At 38.1% G+C, this 15,878-nt stretch overlaps 2 protein-coding genes across 3 annotated transcripts in view; both read left to right on the top strand.

The window, feature by feature from the left end:
* Positions 1-2,570: 2,570 nt before the first annotated feature.
* Positions 2,571-3,047, top strand: LOC149016686 (uncharacterized). The gene has a single exon (XM_089156801.1). The coding sequence runs from the start codon at positions 2,571-2,573 to the stop codon at positions 3,045-3,047; it is 477 nt and encodes a 158-aa protein (XP_089012927.1).
* Positions 3,048-6,677: 3,630 nt separating this feature from the next.
* SAR1 (SUPPRESSOR OF AUXIN RESISTANCE1) overlaps positions 6,678-15,878 on the top strand; it is an 84,260-nt gene continuing 75,059 nt past the window's right edge. For both annotated transcript variants that reach the window (XM_089154751.1, XM_089154750.1), the window contains exons 1-4: positions 6,678-6,984; positions 13,938-14,134; positions 14,693-14,825; positions 15,123-15,387. In XM_089154751.1, coding sequence (XP_089010877.1) covers positions 13,938-14,134; positions 14,693-14,825; positions 15,123-15,387 — 595 coding nt within the window. In that variant the 5' untranslated portion in view covers positions 6,678-6,984. The remainder of the gene's footprint in view (positions 6,985-13,937; positions 14,135-14,692; positions 14,826-15,122; positions 15,388-15,878) is intronic.

The raw sequence follows: 15,878 nt of genomic DNA, 5'->3' as shown, positions 1-15,878 counted from the left end.
GTAGAAAATGAGATAAGTACAGAAGAAGCATTATTCAATAGCAAAAATGATGACAACGAAGATATGAATTAAAAAGGAGGAAATCCAAAATGACACCAGCTTAAGAGATACAGACTAATAGCTTTCTATTTTGAAATGCAGAATTTAATGAGAATAGAAGAAACATGGTATCACCAAGAGCTTACTATTGCCAAAAGCTACAGATCAATGATGCAAACCATTCAATTCTTTTACATGCGGGGCATCTACTGCATCAATTTGTTGTTGACATGTACATAAAAATAGAAGCAACAAGATTGGATTACTACCGTTTAGGACAAACAAATATTCGGGCTGAACTTTACCAAGGAATTGTAGACAGCATTTTAGTCGGAGAGACAAGAGGAGAACAAGTAGGGAAAAGAATTGTCCTACCAGCATCTTTTATTGGAGGCCCAAGAGATATGTGGAAAAGGTATTTCGACGCGATGGCCTTAGTACAGCAGTTTGGAAAGCCGATCTCTTCATTACTATCACATGCAACCCCGAATGGAAAGAGATATTAGAAGAATTGCACCCAGGACAACTTCCACAAGACCGGCCCGATCTTACAACAAGGGTTTTCAGAGCCAAGCTACAAGACTTCAAAGATCAACTCTTCAAGAAATCAGTGTTGGGGAAAGTCGCAGCACATGTTCATATTATAGAGTTCCAGAAAAGGGGTCTACCACATGCACATATATTAGTGATCCTACAAAAGGATTACAAGCTCACAAGTGCCAATCAATTTGATACAATTGTGTCTATAGAGATACCAGAAAAAGATAGGTACCCAGGCTTATACAATAAAGTCATCGAACACATGATGCACGGCCCATGTGGAGTTCTAAACAACAGGAATGCATGTATGAGAAACGGAGTATGCTGGAACCTGTATCCCCGTCCATTCATAGAGCACACAATCCAAGGACGAGACTCATACCCCATATATAGGAGAAGAAATATTGAGACACGAGAGAGGGTATGCAAGCAAATGTTGGATAATAGGTGGGTAGTCCCCTATAATCCATACCTTCTTACAAGATATGATTGTCACATCAACGTGGAAATCTGCTCTGGACTGAAGGCAATGAAATATCTCTACAAATATGTGTATAAGGATCATGACATAATAGCATTCTCAATGATAAATGAGAATGGGGACAACCAAGTGGATGAAATCAGCCAATTCAGAGATGGAAGATGGGTCTTTGCACAAGAAGCAATATGACGAATCTTTGAGTTCAACCTAAATGAGATGTATCCTCATGTTATGAACTTGCAGTTACAATTACCAAATAAACAAATGGTATGTTACTGGGAAAACAATAGCCTACAAAATGTTATTCAATCAGATAACATCGCCAAAACAATGCTTACTGAGTTCTTCAACCTTAATAAAATCTCTGAAGTAGCAAGGTAGCTTCTCTAAAAAGACATACCCAAGCACTATGTGTGGAACAAACAAGGCAAATGTTGGTCACCAAGGAAGCTACAAAAATCAATTGGTCGTGTCAATTCAGCCAATCCTATAGAAGGGGAACGATTCTATCTAAGGCTACTTCTAAATCACATCAAAGGCCTTACCTCATTCCAAGACCTCCTATGCGTCAACGGCATAGAATATCATAGCTTTAAAGAGGCAGCCCAAAGAAGAGGTCTTCTTAAAAGTGATGATGCAATATTGGAATGTCTTAAAAAAGCAACACATTTCCAAATGCCAACAGTAATTCGAAAGCTTTTTGCACTAATACTTGTGTATTGTGAACCAGAAAATGTTAGGAGGTTATGGGATGAAAACATAGAAGCTATGTCTGAGGACGATAAGAATCAGAATGTCTTGCCTAACCACATCATGCTAGCATACAAAGATATACACAACCACCTATAAAGCATGGGCAAAGACATTACCATTGTTCGAAGAACAAGCTACCGAAGACAAGGCAAAGGAAATCAGAGATGAATATGCTATACAAATACCAACAGAAGACTATGAAGCTCCCCAAAAACTGAACTCTGAACAGAAGGCAGCTTATACATTAATTCTACAACATGTGGAACACAACAAGAATGCCATCTTCTTCATCAATGGTCCAGGAGGCACATGAAAAACTTACTTATATAGATCTCTTCTAGCAACCATAAGATCAAAGGGACAAATTGCTCTAGCAACTGCGACATCAGGAGTAGCTGCTGCTATAATGCCAGGGGGTAGAACAGCACACTCAAGATTTAAAATACCCATAAATATCAATGATACAACTATGTGTAGCTTCTCTAGACAAAGCAGCACAGCAGAGTTGATTCGTCAAGCAAAGCTAATTATTTGGGATGAAGCACCAAGGGTTAAGCGACAAGCAATAAAAGCAATAGAGCGGACATTTTAAGACATTTTGGGTAGCAAAGATACTTTTGGAGGGAAAACAATTGTTTTCGATTTTTGACAAGTACTACTAGTAGTACCTCGGGCGACCAAAGTAGAACAAGTGGATGCAAGCTAAGTGAAGTCGTATTTGTGTCACAAGATGATGAAGATACAACTGCGAACTAACATGAGAGCAAGAACAAACCCAAACTTTAACAACTTCCTATTGAGGGTGGGAAATGGGGAAGAAGGAAGTAATTCAAATGGCCTAATTAACATACCAAATGAGATGCTAGTACAACATTCACAAGAAGCCTCAGGTGAAGATGAGCTAATAAAAGTAATGTTCTCGTCGTTGCAGCATGTTGCACAGTCAGTCACATACATTAAGAATCGAGCAATCTTGGCAACCAAAAATGAATTGGTCGATCGGATAAATGAGAAACTTATTCACCAATTCCCAGGTGATGCAGTAATATACTACAGCTTTGACACAGCGACGAATGATGCAGAAACACAATACCCACAAGAGTTCCTAAACTCACTAGCTCCTAATGGCCTTCCTCCACTTAAATTGGTCCTCAAGGGAAACTGCCCAATAATGCTGCTCCGCAATCTAGATCCAGCACATGGGGAATGCAACGGCACAAGATTAATCTGCTGAGACTTCAGCCCTAATTTAACACTAGCTAAGATTACAACGGGCCAATTTACAAGCACTCTTGTGCCCCAACCAAGAATACCATTATGCCCGGCTGAAATGAAGGGTACCCATTCCATTTACGAAGAACAATTTCCTATAAGGGTATGTTTTGCAATGACTAAAAACAAATCCCAAGGACAAACAATTCCATACGTAGGGATTTATCTACCCCAACCAGTATTCTCACATGGACAACTATATGTTGCACTGTCAAGAGGTATATCCATGGCAACAATAAAGGTCTTACTAAATAAATCAACTGGAAGAAAGGAGGACAAATGCTGCACGAAGAACGTGGTTTACAAAGAGGTCTTACTACCAGCTAGGTACGTTTCTTATTCAAACAACAACCCCCAAACCCAAATGTAACAAATTTTACAGAACAATATTAACAAGCAAAAAACTTAACCAACACATCTTCGATTTGGATGTATGGAACCACGACAACGACTGTTACTTCTCAGAGACCACCACCAACAGACATGGAGAACAACACAAATAACAATTATCACTGAAATGGAACTTCACCCAACTACTCCAATAGCTATCATTATAGCATGACTAGCAGAAGTACTTTGCAAAATGGCGAAAGCCCATCTTTAAAATGCCTAAACTGCTGGTCTCAAACGTAAAAGGTATCTGTAACCGACATTCTTCCTTCCTCTGTGGCTATTGTGTCTTACGCAGATTGGCCCATTGAATAAGTTAATTATCAATAACCAATGTTCCAAAACCATTTTGGATGTGTTTATAAGTAATAAACCTTGTTTCTGCAACTTCACATTATCTTAATTGCAATGTCATCAGCTAAACATCAAAAGAAATGTTAGGATTATTATATTTTACAAAACACATAGTGGAACTTTTTGGGGGTTCAAATTCCAAATGCTTCCAATAGGATTTACAAATCCATAATCAACAAATGGTAAACGAATAGTTAATTTCGATTCGATATTTATAGGATAACTGATCAACTTTAAAAATGTAAATTGGAATTCATAAAGAATTTAAAAAACTTCCATATGACCATCTAACAACTCCATCTGTAGCGGAGGCAAACCTTTAGTAATTAATACATTTAATTCACACACCCTAACCTGTAAACCATAATAAAATAATATAACATTTATCAAAAACAACTTAATCTCTTATGAGATCGACTTCATCATCTCCATCAAATGTAAGCCAACCATGATTGTGCACAGCAGAACACTGAGGCTAACAATAGCTACCAACCCCAGAGACAAACTTCCCCGTGTTTTAATGAGATGGACGTCACATTCATAATGCTTATAATATCTCTTCTCCCACTGCATCCAGTTCTTACCTGGTTCTTAAATCATCTCCATCATATTCATCTCTTCAATTGGCTTCCTTACCACTCTCATGTTCTCATCCACTAACTTTCCCTTCCTGCACCCACCACTCAAACTTCATTCATCTACTTTTCAGACTACAAAGAGAAGAAAATAAATAAACCAAACGAAGCAACAACGTTAAAAATTAACTGTTTGAACAATTCCGTCTTCTTCACAATGTATCTATAAATAAAATCACTAAACAAAGAGGTGATATGAAGCTGAACACAAACAATCAAACAACACTACAATTCTATTACGAAATAAGACAATTCTTTAAAACATTGCAAACAAAGCCATTTAATTTGTGCAGGATAAATTATGTTCAAAAAATAAATTTTATCATTCATATACCTTTTATCATGAAAAATACATCTTCAGCCTGATTAACAATTCTTCTGTTACTGCAACTAATTTACCTTCATTACTATGATAGCCTTCGAACAACTGTCCCTACAAAATTAATCCTGATAGTCTCATTCATGCGTCATTTGTTCAAACATATAATGATCAATTACTAATATGTTACACTTTTTTATCATTGCATATTGTTCTATAATGATATACACTGTAGAAGTGGTTTGTAATAATGCTATTTCGAAATGATGAACATGGGTATCATCTCTTCATATGCTGTGATTAAAACATGATTGTTATACCCCAACTTCTACTAAATTAGTATTATTTTGTCAAATTTACTCTTCATTATTATACAAAAGGGACAATCACATTAATCTTTCGGTATCTTTTAAGGTGTATTAGGGTACCCAAGGCCATTAGGACTCAACAGTGACGTCTAATGGTCAATGGAATGATTGATAATTTACTCCGTCTAAAGATGATTCCAGATAAAAAAGCAGATGATTTAGTTTGTCTTGCAAATTTTATTATAAAATTTAATGAAAATTTGCAAAATATAGTATGGGAAGGTGGCTTACTAAGTGATACACAAAAATATATGACACTTAGATCTGTGTTACCTACACCAACTGAGAAGGACGCTCTAGAATCACTATGGAAAAAAGTTAGTACAAATGGAAGTTATAAAAATCTTGTAAAATTTTTTTTACAGAGTATGTCTCCCTGGTTGCAAAGAGAGCTTCATGTGCTTCTTTAGGATTACTTACCCGTTATCATGGAAGAGGAACAATTTTGGGCCACCCTAAGCTACTTAAAGTGAATTACAAACTTCCATATATACTGAATAACCAATTAATTAAATCCATCATTGTAAGATGTAAGGAAATTTAATTCCAATAAATATACCTTATGTTATTCAATGGCATGTTATTTAGTGTATTTTATGTCAAGTTTTCTTATATGAATTCTTTTTCCTACTATTATTATTCTAATAGTATGACTACCGCCACATTTATTAATATAGGATACATTGAATCTTTGATCAATACGAATTTCATTAAATCATAGGTATTCTCGAGGTTCATAGATATGGGTATTGTACGGTGGAACTGGGTTGAGGATTGAAAACGGTGAACATCTTTGTTACAGGCCTAACGATTGTGTATCCAAATCTAACCTATTCACTTAATAGGCTGGATCAGATCTTGCTCATGTTGTCGGCTCACCCTCCCTTTCTCGCCCTCTTCAATTAGTGAAGTTGATGAACTCATGCATCTTATCCCTATTCCACTATTCATTTTCAATGCCCCATCTCATGGATCACAATTCCATGGATCACCACCATCTCCCTCTGCTCTTCCATGTCCCTTTTGCCTGAGATTACTGATACGGAGCGAAGACATCAACGACAGGCTTACGTTGGTTGGCGCTTCCCGGCTTTATTTCCTTCTTCTTGTAGAATAGGAAATAAAGAAGGAACGCGAAAGGGACTAAGAAATTAAAAGAATTCAATGAATAAAATTCTATCAAATATTCAAATTTTCATTTACAATTATTTATATAAATCCTAAGAATTTCAGTTTGCATTGGAAATTATTCAGTGAGAATTACGAAGCCATTCCGTTTCGATATTAAGCGATCGTGGTATCACAAGGTTTACACGTTACTGATTCAACAACATTTGAAACGTTTAAAAGGGGTCATACTTTGTAATGTTTAAACAGGAAGAAATTTTTTAAACAAAAAAAAAAAAAATTTCTTTTGTTGCCAAAAAAAAAAAAAAAACCCCAAACAAAACACCACTACACCACGTCATTTTCTAGTATAAAATAAAAATCAAATGATTTCATTTGCCCTAAACGGTTCAACCCCCTAAACCCAAAAATTCATACCAGTTGCCAACACGGCAACACCAAATCCCGCCTGTTCACCTTGCCCGTCAGCTTCACAATACTAGTCGAAGCACTGAAGCAGATCACTCGGAGTTGGACTTTGGAACCTAAGCATTGCCGTCTTCTTCTCCGGCTCCGTTCACGAATGATTTCAGTTGTGGTCGGTGGCTGAATGCCCAGACTGTAGAATTCTTAACGGTTTTTGCAGCGGCTGGAAGGCGACTTATTACTCCTCTTTTTCAGCGAGCCCTGCCTGGTGCCCTCTCTTTTCCTCCTTCTCTGTCTTCAGTAAGTCAGTCAAGGCGTCTCTTCTGTAATTTTTTTTTTTCTTTCCCCTTTTCCAGATAGATGCATTTCTCTCTTTCAGACCTATACCAAGTTTGCTTCTCGAGGGCGGGGGGAACAATATAAGTAGTTTGTTTGGGATCTAGTGGAGGATGTAACGCCATTGTGCCACAGCGAGAAAGGAAGAAAACGAAGTAAGGAAAGAGGGAAAGAAAGCACAGTCACCATTTGAAAACTAATATTCTGTAATTCGATGGTCGAATGTTAGTTCTTAGGGAGTTAGGGTACACTTTGATTACAAGAATGTATAGGGTTTGATTAACATATTTGCCTGAACCCACAAGGCTCTGTTGTTGAAACTAGGATACGAGACAAGGGAGCCGCACTTAAATCACAGAAAACTGAGTATTACTGTCAGCAACAGAAACAAGATTAATGATATGATACCAAATCAAGTTCGTAGATAAGTATTCAGCAATGGCAGTCTATAGATATAAAAGTGCCTATTTTGTGCAGAAAAAAACAGAGTGAATAGGCTGAGAAATCCAAGGTTTATCACTCTTCAATCCATTGGTTTTTTTGTTCAGATTCTCCCAGCCATGTTCCGGAGCAGACTTCTTCTTCAACTACCTTTTTATACCCGTCTGAGGATATAGTGTTGTTTTGTATTTTGATATATTAAATGATAATCTAAAGGTTTCCGTTCAATAAAATCATTGTCTCTGCTCTATTATTTTGTTTATTTGGAGATGATTGTCTGTTATGTAGTGAATATATTCCCATATTTTTGCATACAATGTGTCTGTATTAAGCAGGTACCCTATGTCACCCCCCCATTTACTGGAATGTTAGCATCCTATGGCAGAAAACATAGTTTGGTCCCTGATTTTGGTCTTTCTGTTCCTAGTCTATTCTTAATCCCTTCTTTACCTTTTATGAAGTTTGAAACTTATGTTGGCCCATATGAAGTCTTGGGTTCACTGGTGTTGAAGGGCAAATAATGGAAGAACCATCGTCAAGACTTAGCGCCTGGATCAGGGAGTTGTATTTGTATTAGGACTTTGTGTCCTGTTTTGTTTCTAAAACTGTGTAGCTTACATCTGTAAATAAAGAAACTGTTATTGGGAGTCTTTGCTGTTTTGGGTGAAGGTCCAAAGCCTAGCCGGCTCTCTCTTTTCCTCTTCTTGCTTCTCTTTTCTCTGTGCTGACTATAACTGTCATGGTACCAGAGCAGGTTATTAAAGAGTAGCATAAGGCTTCTGTCATGTTTCTTTACCTTTTGATTTCTCCTCTTCTATTTAACAGTGACTGCAGAAGCTCTTTTGAAGATTCTAAATCCTCTTAGTTAGGGTGCAGCACCGTTTGCTGCACTTTTTCATTAATTTTTAAAGACTGGTTTGTAAACTGAGGAAGTACAACTAGGTCTTCCTTTGAAAATTGTTATTTTGATTCAACTGTGGATCACTTGTGTTGGACTTCTTTTATTTATTTTAGAAGATTTTAGGGTTCCTTCCTTGTTTGGTAAAGGTCTCGTTGGGATATATAGCTTGCGAGGTTGATATTGATTGGTGAAAGAGTATTTTAGTCCCTTTACATTCAGTTATTCTCTGTTTAAAGAAAAAAAATTCTGCTGTTTAGGATCTCTTTTTACTGTTGGGTGATTTGTGGATCTGTTTGAAGATAATTTGGATTCCTTTGCTACTCTTGTAATTGATTGATTTCTATTCAATGGGTGAACCTTCACCCAATGATCCTAACACTGCTAGGACTGAGGTTATTAAGTAATAGTGATGAGGGTGGGTTCCTAAGGCTGCCAAAGGGTTGGGAGGGGCTTGGTGTGTCCTAAGATGGAGATTAAGGGGCTGGAATTGCAGAAACTAGGTTTGAGGGTTAGGGGAAGCTTGTGGTTGGGGAGGGAGAAGTAGCTGCAGGCCCTCTCTAGGGAACCCATGACCTTTTTGGCTTGCCTCCAATACTCAATCAATATTTTCTTCATAAATCAACTTGCTGATTACAAGGTTTGAAGGCTTATTTATAGCCAATTGAAAGAAATTAAACTAGGACTCTAAATTGCAATGCTAATCAAACTGAAACTCCTAATTGACTAGGACCTTAACTACACATGGAACCTTAATAACTTACTCTAGAGGAATCCAATTGAATTCTAAGAGTAAATATGGATTCCATGAAAGGTGTAGGACACCTCTAAGGGACTCCTTCATAAACTAGGAATCCAACTCTGATCCGGACTCTGTAATAAGTTGAAAATAAGGGACTCAAATTTAAAAATGAAAGTAGATCTAGGGTCCCACAAACATAATGGACCCAACTATATTGGACTCAGCAAAAATTAGTAAAATTACCAAAATACCCCAGTTGGTACTAGGGGCTGTGGAGGCCCTATTTCAGCCTTGAATATGGTTGACGTCAAGTTGTCTGTTGCGATTCTTATGTGATAGAAAAGGAAGGTGAGAAATCTTGTTGAACAAGCTGGCTGGCCCTGTTACAGAATTAGAAAGTTTAGGTGCTCTACAAAATTAGAAAGTGAAGATTCTGTTACTAATTTTCTAGCAGGTTGTGTTTCCTTTTTTAGAACAGATTTAGAACTTTAGAAAGCTGGTGTTTATTTTTGGAATGTATCTAAAATTAGTAGGTTGGATTCCCATCGCTTTTGGGTTTGGTTTAGGGTTGTAATATTCAACTGTAAATAAAGGAACTCGAGGGAAGAGACAATGCTACAGCAGAATCAGCTCTGCCTCCTCTTCTTATTCTCATTCTCTTCTCTTCTCTTCTCTTCTAGTTCTCTTATTTGTTCTTCTCATCTGTGGCTGCACCTCAGTAGGAGATTTTGGTCTTGTTGTATGGTATCAGAGCTTTTCTAGTGAGGTTGTGGTCACCTATGTTACCATTTGTTGTCCATTTTTTTTTGGTGTCATCGTGTGTGGCAGCAATAGTAATTGTGATGTTCCCATGAATTAGATTCTAAGAAGATAGTTACGTCTTCTATGTTCATGATCATTCGTACTCTGTAACTACTATTGTAAGTTTCCACCATGGCGAATCCTTTGAAAACTTTATCTAAGGAAGGTATACCCTTCCAAATCACAAGTATTAAGTTGAAAGGAGCCAAAAATTATTTTCTTTGGGCAAAGGCGATGTATGCATTTATCTATGCCCAAAGAAAATCAAAGTACTTGAGAAAAGGTTCTCCCGCTGTTGATTCAAAGGACACAGCCACTGTTTCCACACATGAAACGTGGACTCGTGAAGATGCTGTGGTTAAGGTATGAATTTGGAATAGTGTTGATACTCCAATTGCAAATAACATAATGTTTCATGACACATCCTAGCAGCTATGGGAGGACTTGCTCAATTCTTTTGGTTAAGAAATTTTGATTGGATGTTTGATTACTCTTAGAATGGTTGCTCATTGATGGAGTATTATAGTGGATTTAAAGTGATTAGTTGAAGAGTTGCAACAACATCAGCTTACTACTAATCTTAAAACTTTAAAGATATAGAGGGCTGAATTCTATGTTTCAAAATTCCTAGTTAGTCTAATCCAAATTTTTCTAAAGGTAAAAGTCAAATTTTAACATTTGAATCTGTTCCATCCTTTAAGTGATGCTTTCTATAGATTATTACGAATTAGTGGACAAAAAAGTACATAAGGAAGCAAGAAGAATGCAAAATGGTTGCTGGCCATGTCCATGGCTCTTATCCATTATGTGGAAGGGGCAGTGGCCGAGGAAGAGGAAGGGGCAGTGGCCGAGGAAGAGGAAGGGGAGGCGTTTGTACTCCTCGAAATTTATCCAAGGGAAATTGGTTTTGTTCGTATTGTGGCAAACAAAATCACACTGAAGATTTTGTTGGGACGAACATGGCCGTCCTGAATGGGTAGAGGATTATGTTAATCTAACAACATCCACTGTAGAAAACACCATTGAAAACTCATCTGGTCCGCTCCTATGGCATCTACAAGCTCCATGTTTCCTAATGTTGACCTCAATCAAATCCTAAAGTGCCTACAATAGTTAGAGAAGAGTCAAATTGCATCCACTTCCACTCTTGCCTAAACAAGTATAGCTCTGGACACTCTTCTCCGTTAAATAGAGGCAATTTCATCTCGTCTCCCTAGAATTGTGGCTGCTCTGATACCAATTTGTTAGGATCCTTCACTACACTATGGGAATCAACAGCAAAATAGAAGAAAATTCGCAAAGATGAAGCTGGTTTTAATGGTGCTAGTCACCCCCAACACCTCACGGTGCCCTCAGCCAGAGGCTGCCCCGAACTCACTCACTCACATGAGTCACATCACAATCGATAACCCTTCCTCACACTTCCCCTCTATTTATAATTCCCCCAATTAGCACTAGCCCCCCTCCCCCCCCCCTCTGTCTCCCCCCACCACATGGCATAATCTCAAATCCCAGGGTCCTATCAGAAGATGATTAGTAGAAGTAGTGAATCTGGGGTTTTAGTACTTGTTTAAAGACTCCAGCTGAGGCATGTTTGGGCATTTCAAATCCTTTCCAAACTGTTTTCTGGTTGGGCCATTCGTCGTTTGATAATCTTAAACTGTTAGATAATGTTTAGTTCTATTTCCAGTTTACCCTGTAAGTCGTGTCAGTTTGGGAAGTGACACCATGTGAGCTATCCCTCTCGTATTAATACTAGGTTTGGTCAACCCTTTTCTTTATTCCATTCAGACGTTCAGGGTCCATTTCCATTTTGTCCACTTAGGGTTTTTCAATTTTCAAACTTCTATGATGATTATTACAGGGCAACCTGGATTTATGTAATGGAACTGCAACTGGAGTTATTTAATAATTTTGGGTTTGTTGCTGGATATGTACGTAATTTGGGGTTGCACTTACATTCTTCACAGTGATAATATGAAAGGATGTTTTTCTACATCTTTGATTTTTTTATGACATCTAATGGGATTCTTCAGGAGTCCTATTGTGCCAGCTGTCCTCTACACAATGGCATGGCTGAGAAGTAAATGATGTCTACAACGATTTTATCAATGTGCTTCTTTAGTACGGGGGCTTAAACTTAGGTTCAGAAGGGCACTCACATATAGAATTGTTTTTTCATCAATTGAAGGCCACCACTGTGTTTAAAAGGTCTAAAATTGTCTAGACAGCAAGTCTTAGCCCCCAAATGACCCTTATAATTAACTGAATTGGGAGGAAAAATTCTGCCAACTTGCCAAGATTTTGCAAGATCTCGGTCTTTCGGCACAGCTTGATGGCTGGCTAGAGTGAGTTGTCGAACCATGATTAGGTTTCATTCAACAAACCTGCATTCTACATTCTAATATTCAGCTTGCTCAATGAAATACATGCTAAGTGCTAACATGCCCGTTGCATTGTGAGTATATGCCTGTACTCTTGCTCCTAGATTTTTATGGAGGAATTGTACCAACACCTGTACTTTTGCTCCTCGATTTTTACAGAGGAATTGTACTATCCACCTAGTAGATATGTACCATATTATTGCCAGGCATGTTGTTTTAGGATTTTTATCCACTCCTGTTCTGATATGCTACAGTTTGCTCCTGTGAGCTGTTAGATTGCTGACATGTGTAATTTTCTAATCTTAAGGTTATGTTTCTTTCAACGCCTAACCATGTTTGTTCTCTCAATCCTCTCTCTTCTCTGTCTGCCTTTGCCGGTTCTCCCTCTTCTCCGGAATATTCTGCTCGTGTGTTGTTCATCTTCATCGTTGGGTACAATTGGTACTCAAGTTGTGACTATCGATGATTTTGTCTCAGCCAAGACTACCAGGAGAGAACAGAGGAAGAACTTGAGCGGAACTCCTCTTTTCATGTCATCGGAATGTGCTAATGGTATGAATCAAGGAGCCGCCTCTGATATATGAGTTCTTGGTGTCTTGTGGTTGAGATGATTAGTGGGAAACCTGCCATGAATTTTGACTCTGGCATGAGTGTTGATGAGATTCAAACTCTAAGTAAACCCCGCAAGGATTTGTCTGAGACTTCGATTAAGATGTCAAATATAAGGGAATATTTCCTGGAAAAGTGCTTTGTGAAGACTAGAATATGTTTAGATGGACAGCTTTGGAGAAGAAGCTTTGAAGATTGATTTCAAAAACTTAATATGCGAATAGGCTTTGAAGATTGATTCTCAAAAACCCCGGATAAAATATTCAAGATCCCTTTATCTCTTTTCTCTTTCTTGTCAGATTCTGGATCTTTATAACTTCTCTGCCTCCCTTGCTCAATGATTTCTTGGGTTAGCATCTGGTTCTGGTGCTCTGTTTGTGTCAACACACACTCAAAAAGAGGGATGGGTCATTGGATGAACCCCTGCAGAATCTTCTCAGTTTTGTCTTTGTCATCTTGCGTTGCCTCGTTATCCATAGAGATTGGCGGAGGCGAAGGAATCAAAAGTGAGATGAGATAATAGGTGGAACAAAGAGGGAGAAGGTGGAGGGGAGGGCAGGGGAGAGAATATAGATGGTGGTTTATAATCGGCACCGGAGTCGAAGATGAAGACACAGAGGATTGGGGTAAGGTTGGGAGTTGGATGAGGAAAAATGAACCTTGGTTAAGGGTAGGTTACTTGGTGTTGAATTTTTACCTTAGGATTAAAATATTACATGTGTCAGCAATCTAATGGCTCACAGGAGCAAACTGTAGCATATCAGAACAGGAGCTGATAAAAATCCGTTGTTTTATGCCATTTTTTAGAAGTATAATTGAAGTTGTGGCTGTTAATTGACCATACATGTCCATATGCTGAACCTGAATATCTAGTATGGTATAGAGCTAGTGGGTTAGTTCATCTATTGTAAGCTATGTTACTGTTTTTCCACTTCAGCCTCTCTATTCATCAGCCATACTTTCTCATCTTTTTCACAGCTGCCAGTATGGAGTTTCTTTATTTTACTTATCTGCATCTGTGTGCTTGTAATTGTTTCTTCAGATGGAAAGTCAATTGTTACCTGGAATGGAGATTCCCTTGATTGGTAGCAGCGATGTTAAGTGGATTGAGGTATCTGTTCCTTCATCATATTCTCCTGCTGCAACTGCTGTTGTCTCCACTACAGAACCTTGCGCTCCCCTCACAAAGGATGCTGCCTCTTGTCATATTGTCGGGGGTCCTTCCCCATATATTATATGGTACCCTCTGTTTCCCTGATTTCTTACCTATTCTCTTTGAATTCATGTGATATGCTGGCTATTGTAATATTAATTCTCTTACCAATTATTTGGTTTATGCTATTCAGTGTTGTAATATATTGTTTACATGCTTGTGTTGTTCCAGTTTCAGCTATTCTAGTGCAAGTATTGATAATCATTTCTATTATTTGGTGAATAGTTTTAAGTTTTAAAGCCGTATACCCTACTTTCCCCTTAGCTCTTTAACTAAAGTTGGGTTTCAAGCAGCTTTTAAGCCATGATGTGTTATAAGTGTGTTTAGATTTCTTAACATGACTTCTCTCTCTGTTAGACTGGTGTAGTATCGTAGGATCACCAAATGGGATGGAGGTTATTCTTTGCATAAGCCTGCTTACTTTAGCATGGGCTTGATGCTCACAAAAGTTGGCCTGTGCTAAAGAATTAAACCATGCGGTTTGACTAAATGAACCAGATGATGCTTTAAAAGTTTGGGAATGAGTCATTTGCTATTATGTTGCTGTGCTGAAATTTATGCTATCATTGATTTCCATGCAACAGGAGAATTCACGAGAGTTTACCCCATGTAATTGAATTGGTTGAAATTTCTGCATGCAAAGAATTCCCCAAGATTGGACTGCGTCTCAGTTTCCCCCATGCACTAAGTCCTTTTGCATTTATATGCAAAAACGAGGTTTCGTTCTTTTTAGTCTCCTATCTTCCTGTTTTTCTTTTTCCATTTATCTTTGAAGCACGATTTGCTTCAGTTATATATGACTAACTATGGATCATTGACATTACTTAACAACATCCAACACCCCCCCCAAAAAAAAAAAAAAAAAAGGAAAAGAAAAGAAAAGAAAAGAATAGATCATTGACATTATCAGCTGCCTTTGCTTCAGTGACAATTTTTTGAGGTCCATTTATTGGGTTGCTTGATATCTTTAAAAGTTTTTGCTGGTTGGTTAAAATGGGTTGATTTGTTTTGTAGGGTCAAAGCATGGTTGGGAACTCATACCTGCTTTATGCAGTAGAAGTCTCAGGAGTTGCTTACATTCTTAAATTAAAGAACATTTATTCTTATGAATCAAGCTCCTTCTTCCCACGAAGTGACCTTATAGAATTCAGTGTTCAAAGTGGTCCACAAGTTGGAGCAGTAACTGCCATAGCAGCTACTGTTGGTTGCCTAGTTGTTGGAAGACACGATGGATCAGTTAGCTGCTTCGAAATTGGTGCATCTGATCAATATCCTACTGGTTGGCTTTTGACTTGGCATTTATCACTTTGCATGTATTTGTGCATGTTTAGTATCCGTCAAATTCCATTCCCCTCCTGTTTCTTTTTCCTCTTTATGCTTTTATTTTTATTTTGGAGTATTTGGTGTTTGCTAGTTGTGTGTTTATATATGTTGTATAAGCTTCAGTTGAGTTGCATGTAATCTAATTTTTGGATGAAAATTATAGATTTGAGGACAAGGCTTGCCTTGAATAGTTAAATTATTATTGATGGGGGGAAAAATGGGGGGGGGGGGTTTGGGGTGATGCAATATATCGACTATGGCTGCAATGGGGCCAGGCTGGGCTGGGCTTTTTCAAACCCAATCTCAACCTTAAGTGTTCATAAGTAACCCCATTCCTGCCTTGACCCTTATTCAGGGCCTAGAACCCTTGTCCTTGACTTTAAACCCTGACGGGCCAAGCCTGTCCCTGTCCCGCATTGATTGGGCCAGGATGGGATGGGTTGGCCT

This window comes from Hakea prostrata, chromosome 5 (assembly GCF_041222555.1).
Source record: "Hakea prostrata isolate BN-2017 chromosome 5, UWA_Hpros_2, whole genome shotgun sequence".
Lineage (NCBI taxonomy): Eukaryota > Viridiplantae > Streptophyta > Magnoliopsida > Proteales > Proteaceae > Hakea > Hakea prostrata.
This window is presented reverse-complemented; position numbering and strand designations above follow the sequence as displayed.

Excerpts from the sequence above, each read along its gene's own strand:
- LOC149016686 (XM_089156801.1), top strand. The coding sequence starts at position 2,571 with ATGAGAGCAAGAACAAACCCAAACTTTAACAACTTCCTATTGAGGGTG.